This window comes from Cicer arietinum, chromosome 4 (genome assembly GCF_000331145.2).
Source record: "Cicer arietinum cultivar CDC Frontier isolate Library 1 chromosome 4, Cicar.CDCFrontier_v2.0, whole genome shotgun sequence".
Taxonomy (NCBI): Eukaryota; Viridiplantae; Streptophyta; class Magnoliopsida; order Fabales; family Fabaceae; genus Cicer; species Cicer arietinum.
In genome coordinates, this window is record NC_021163.2 from 61198657 (window position 1) to 61205338 (window position 6682).

Here is a 6682-nt window from a genome sequence, read left to right on the forward strand (position 1 = left end):
ATTTAACTAATAGAGTAGGGAGGATTTGGACAGTGCCAATCCCTTGAGACTGTGTTTGGGAACCATTGGCTGAGACTATCCTAGGTAAATAACCAGATGTTGTGAGAGAGGAGAAAAGAGTCTTATTACCAGTAATGTGATCAGATGCACCAGAATCGAGAATCCATGGGCTATGAGAAGGTGAGATGCAAACAGGTGAATTACCACTTTGTGCGGCGGAAACAGCGGAACTCGAGTTCTGACAATACTCTCTCCATCGAAGAAAATCTTTATAAGTAGCCATAATCAATAAGTAGTTACCTAAAAACCAGCAGCGAAACAGTGGCGGAATATGGTTTTTTTTTTTTTTTTCCCGATGATCAGTACCGCGTGATGAACAGTGTCGCGCGATGAACAGTGAACAGTGGAGAAAAAAATGAACGAAAAAGCGACAAAGAAGGGTAAACCGGAATTGAGACACGGTTTACCGGAAAAAAAATCTCACCGAAGGACAGTGGGTCCCGGGGTAATCACGGTATAGGGTTGTCTCTTAATAGGCTCTAGATACCATGTTGAATAAGAGAAAATGAGAGAGACATATGGTGAAACCGTGTGTCTGAACTACACAACGGAGTCTGTTTTATATAGGCTCAAGGCAATAAATACAAAAATAAATATGGGAGATATTATCCCTATTTACATGATATGTAATAAATATAAATATATTTTCAACATTTGTATTCCTAATAAAATGAATGTTTTACTATTCCTTGAATGCTTTTTCACTTTTTATTTCTTTAACAGGTGTCTTAAAGGCCCTTCATTAAGAAAACCCTACTTTATATTCAAAAATATCCTCATATTTCAAAACTTATCCGTCTTCCTAGGCCAAAACATTGGCATTTCAAACCAGAACAGATCAACACAACTGTATAAGTTAAAAGCAATATGTTTATCCACTGCAGATCCTGAACTTTCTTAGTTAACATGTATGACATCTTGTCTTTAAACTCTGTTAAAGAAACAAGCATGCATTGAATATCATTAAAAGAAAAAGGATAATTTTAAGAGATAATTGAACCTCAGAAGATGAAGATTCAGAAACCCAACTTCCTTTGTCAGCATCTGGAGTTGCCAAATTACCTTCTTCATTTAGAACAGGCAAACCGTGTCCTGTAATACACGGCAATGGAGTCAGGTTATGACAAAAACCAGAACCAACCCTCAACTTAGACTTTCAATGATTAGGGTGTCACCTCATTAGTCCACAAAAAAAAAAATTGTACCAACTCAGTCCCTCAAAGATTAAAGTATCCCCATATCTACCGTACAAATAAATTTCAAGAATTAATTCCTCAAAGATACACCATTGTCTCACCAAATTCTTTGCTGAAAAGCATTAAAGTGGTAACACAAAATGATGAATCTGATGACAGACGTGTATCTTTGCGACAACACCCTAATCTTTGGAGGACTGGATAGAGGGTTTATTCTAAAAACTAATTGATAAAAGAGGAAAATGTCCGAAGCACATTAGTGGAAACATAAACTAAAAAAAGAAAAGTTGAAAAATATCTAAATAAAAAATAAGTTGAGAAAAATATATAACCTGCTGAAGTATTGTGGGTTGCAAAGGATGCCTGGTGAACTGAACTAGCAATTGATGTAAAATGCCTTCGACGCAGCGCTTCGGCAGCTATTACACAAAGTTGAATCAGCAGAAATACTCCCAGTATTTGATATCTGCACAGAAGCCAAATTACAGAGAACAGGTGCTTTAAATTTAAAACCAAGAGAAGCACAAAGACTCATATGTAACGATTGAGAAACTTAATTTGTAGATTTGAGAAAGGAAATCTCTGACAATGAATAGCTCATTTATGAGTCTTATTAAAGAAAATCAAAGTGAGTGAACAATAACACAAAATGTCATTTGCAATAAGAGTTTTTCCAAAGCAATTTAATGGGGTCACCTGACCCAAGATTTAGTACAAGAAAGCGAGAACTTATTAGAAATTAAAATTAAATGAAAAGAAAACACTATTATGAATAACACAATGATGGTACTATGGAGTTAAATACAACTACTACTACTATGTTTTCCTGGTAAGTGGGGTTGACTTCAAGAACCAAATGACGCCATAATATTCTTTCATGAGTCTTTTTAAAGACATGCCATTTAACCCAAATCCTTCTTAATATCCAAGGAAAGCTTACACGATGAGATTTTGCCATTTGATGTCCAACAGTCAGAATTTAAAATCCACATTGAGAGGCAAAAACCACATGCAATTGGAAGAGTAGTGCCTAACACTACAAGTTGTGCCCAGTGCTCAACAAAGTAATCCAACGCTGTTTGTCGCACACTAAGCCAGGGATTAGAACTCAGCATTGGGCCTCAGGGCTGGTAGTTTCATGTTGGATGCTGAAGGTAACTTTGAGATGATATGCATACGAAGTCTAATAATTTTTGGACAACCTTCGGAGGGAAGTTCAAGGAGACCTAAGCATTTTTGTGGATCAATGAAATTCATGATTTTTGGAGCAACCTTAGGGGATCCAATGCATTACTACTGACTTTTCTTTATAGTCTTATTTATTTTTAGCATGAGTAGCTAAACTCATAAGGTTAGGTTGGGCTAGGATGACCCTTAGCTGAAATCCAATGTAGTTGGTTTCCTTCCTCTTAATGCGTTGTTCGATTTGTCATAATCGAGTAATTGTGTCTGTGTTTGGTGTTTTCCTTAAAGGCATCTTGAAATGAAGTTGATTTCCTTCCCCTTAATGCATTGTTTGATTCATCACAATCGAATATTGTGTCTCTGTGTTAAGTGTTTTCCTTAAAGGCATCGTGAAATTGATTTCAAACATGAACTCCTGATTGGAAAATTGACTACGAAGTTAGATCTGATGCAAATTACCATGTTATTGATGATCGTACATATAGGACATGGAAATCATGCATTCCTTTGAATTCTTATAGTTAATGATTGTCTTAATAAAGATCACCTAAGGGATTATAGTTCTTAATTAGATTCAAAGGGATTGTTGTCAAGGTAGTTAAAATTATCTAACTTTGCGTGCTTGAATGTGAATTATGTGAATTGAACTTGGATTAAGACTTGAATCAATTACTTGGGAAGGAAACTAAGGGTAATCCAAATCTATCTGCTTTAATCCACTAAGTTTTACTTTAGATATTGCTTTTGGGTCCTATTACTGCAAAGTCTAGTTGTTAGCCATTATCTAGTTCAGTCAACATGCCATTCTCGAGGTCAAATTGAAATTATTTTGCAGTTGTTGATAATTGAACCCAATTCTGATTGCGAAGGAAGATTCACTCTCATTGTATTCCTTGTTGCAGTCAATGTACTTGCCTAGTGGTTTTCTAAACCAGCTAACATCACTTATCCAATGTAACATTTCAATCTTTCAACCATTTAACTTACTTTTTTGTTAGCTTTTTTCTATCTAGCATTCAATTCCATACAACATTGAAAGTCTTATACTCATCCAAGCAATAAAATTCTTCCTCAAGTTTGACCAGTAATTTTCTATCACAAAATACATGGGGAAGAATTCCTCCGTTTCAACCATTTTGCTTGAATCCTATGACTCACATTTCCAACTATTTTCCCATCATTTTGTATAAAGGTTCCAAAATACATTAACCATGGGATCTGTGGTTTGGTATGTTCTTCCTTTTTTACCTCAGATAGAATTGATGTGCCCTTTGCTCGACTTATACTTCACATGCTTTCTTTCACTTCTAACTAAACAAAAGCCACGTGATTCTACTTAAATGAATAGGAAAATTCCCTAATTTGTTTGCCCTCACTTTATTTAAAGACTTTAAAGCTTCAAAACACAATACCTGGGTCTTTGATTTGATGCTTTTCCAATGAACACATAACGAATGCCTGCAGCACGTTTGGATATATGATAATAGAGGCCTACAAAAAGACATAATGCCAAGATTTAGAAAACTTGTGTTTTCATATCTAACACCTACAATGTAACTGTCAAGCAAAAGATCACCTTCAAAGTAAAACAACATGAGGTTAGCACGAAGAAGCAACTGCAATAACTCTCGAACAAAAGGCAGCATCTGGTGGGGAGCACAGAAACTAGATTCATCAAAAAAAAAGTTTCTTTCAACTAAAGTTAAATGTAGTTGAAAGATTGAAGTATTTGACTTATCCCATTTGATCAAGTATATGATTAACATGAAGTGTTTACAAAGGAGAGAATGTAGTAACTTGATCAGTGTTGAATGAGTAACATCAGCAAGAGTAATATACCGTAGGCCATCTCTGAACCATATGCAACCAAAATCCACCGAGTTTCTCCTTCAACCTTGTCAGTCTTGAAGCAGACCGCCCTGAGGCAGACAAAGGAGAAAGTTCGCTTGTGGCTGAAACCCGAAAACTACTCCTCCCCTGGGAAATTTCACCGTAACTCTCGGCATACTCAGAGTCAGCAAGAACAATGCCTTGGGAAGCCATTCTAGAACTGTAAAATTAACAGTCGAGTGGTCATAAAACAAGAAACGTGAACACACACGCACACACATAAAGCTCAATCACATCAATGATTAGTCAAAAGAGACAGGAGAATCGACCTAATTCGCTCTGCAATGTACGGAATCGCCGTCTGGTATACAATAAACAAAGCACGCCTGGCCGGAGTAGGAGGAAGCCCATAAGGTCCTGCAACCTAATAAACCAAATCAACAACTATCAGATATTAAAAAACAATACGGAAATGAAATTCATCAAATCAGTTACAAAAAAAAACTAACTCAAGCAACTACAAAAAAAAACAATAAATCAAAATATCCAATTCAAGAACAACAGTGTAAAATATATCACTTCAATAATTTAAACTAACACTAGAATGCATTAAAAATTAACAATTAGCAATAAAAGAATGAAATTACTTAACAATTAGCAATAAAAGAATGAAATTACTTAACAATTAGCATTAAAAGAATGAAATCACTTAACAATTAGCAATAACAGAATGAAATTACTTGAGTAATGTCACAGTATTCCTCTCCAAGTGTCTGTTGTCCCGAGCCTGTTGTGAGCAGATAGTAAAGCATTTGCCCTAAAAGTTTCGTCTGAAAAAAGCAATTAACACTAAAGCACTTAACTAGGAACACACAATCAATAATCAAGAATATAAACAACGAAAAGTAATTACCTCGTTTTGATAAGCCACCGCAACTCTAGTACCTGTACATAGAGTTTAAGATAACATTAGATTATGGCAAATTGAAACTTCAATTGCAATATGAAAGTTAGTTACAGAGAGAGAAAGACCGAAGAGTTGGCGGAAGGCGTCGCGACAGGCTTCGTAAACGAAAGAGGCATACTGATCGTCTTTCTCAGCAGCTCGCATCATTTCCGGCTGAGCCGCAGAAGGAAACTGCCGTGGTTCCGCCGTGCTGGTGCTGGGACCTGCATCGCCGTCGTTACCGGAATCTGAGCCATGTTTTCCAAGGTGACCCCACCCCATTGGGTTTTCTAATAAAATTTTAATGCAGTTAGTGTTATCCCCAGACAAACTCTTGCTTCTTAATCCTATCGATTTTATTCTTTTCAAAATAAAAACAAAAATCGTTTCATGGCCCTTAAAAAATAAAAATCAAATTAAATGAAACAGAGATTAGAGAGAAGAATAATAAAAAAAAACGCCGTTGCCGGGGATCGAACCCGGGTCACCCGCGTGACAGGCGGGAATACTTACCACTATACTACAACGACTTCTTGTTATCATTTTCATTTTTAATATATACGTAACATATTCTAATAAGTCAATATTAGTCAGAATTAGTTATTAGGAATTTTTTTTTGCTCGTAACCCGAGTCTTCTGAGTTTCTTAACCCCATCTTTAGACAATAAAAAAGGTGATGTGTTCACAAATGGAAATGCATATTGAATTTGTGTTGTTTTTGGATATGTTATGTGGATTAAGTTTCATCTAGCATTTTTTGTTGTTGACAAATCTAGTCATTAAATTGCAACTTTTTTAAGCCATCTAACACATTAACTATCTATAACCACAACATCTGCTTAATTTTTATTCGTTTAATTTATTTAATATCTTCTACTTGTTAGTTAAATCAAACAAACTCTCTAAAAAAATGACCAACAATTCACTAAAACGAAGTAGGCCAAACATTTAGATTAGTCCAGTGGGCTGAAACAGGTTTTCAATACAATATCATTTAATAAACTTAATCTTTTCATTCTAAGGACTCTCCCTTATTGCATTGCAACACAAATGTCATCAAATTTGACCTTTATAAATGTACTTTTTTGACCTCCTTGGTCATTCAGATTTTTTTGACTTTTTTCATTCTTCTTTAGATGCATCTAAAGAGTTACTCCGCTCATGGTTCTTATGATTTTCTTAATAAACATGTAATAAACATTGAAATTATGTGAGTGTCATAACCTTCAAATATTTTGTTTTCTCAAGTGTCAACACAATAAACTCAAATTAAGGATCCAACGGAAAAAAAAAAACAGATTTTCGATAATGGTTACATCTTATAACTTCTCAAAAAAAAAATTGTTGATTTGAAATAATTACATATAAAAAAAATTAGATTTGAATTCTTACAAATATAAGGGTTTGGACTCACTAATTAATTCATATAATATATTGGAGACAAACCTTTATTACTTTCTCCTC

At 35.0% G+C, this 6682-nt stretch overlaps 1 protein-coding gene and 1 non-coding gene across 2 annotated transcripts in view; both read right to left on the reverse strand.

The window, feature by feature from the left end:
* LOC101494798 (peroxisome biogenesis factor 10) overlaps positions 1-5607 on the reverse strand; it is a 9755-nt gene extending 4148 nt beyond the window's left edge. Inside the window, exons 1-9 of the mRNA XM_004498799.4 lie at positions 5304-5607; positions 5185-5216; positions 5012-5101; positions 4601-4695; positions 4281-4491; positions 4018-4087; positions 3854-3932; positions 1589-1722; positions 1061-1152 (exon numbers count right to left, since the gene is read on the reverse strand). Coding sequence (XP_004498856.1) covers positions 1061-1152; positions 1589-1722; positions 3854-3932; positions 4018-4087; positions 4281-4491; positions 4601-4695; positions 5012-5101; positions 5185-5216; positions 5304-5499 — 999 coding nt within the window. The 5' untranslated portion in view covers positions 5500-5607. The remainder of the gene's footprint in view (positions 1-1060; positions 1153-1588; positions 1723-3853; positions 3933-4017; positions 4088-4280; positions 4492-4600; positions 4696-5011; positions 5102-5184; positions 5217-5303) is intronic.
* Positions 5608-5675: 68 nt separating this feature from the next.
* Positions 5676-5747, reverse strand: TRNAD-GUC (transfer RNA aspartic acid (anticodon GUC)). Its single transcript has one exon. It is a non-coding gene; the product is annotated as a tRNA-Asp (tRNA).
* Positions 5748-6682: the final 935 nt, after the last annotated feature.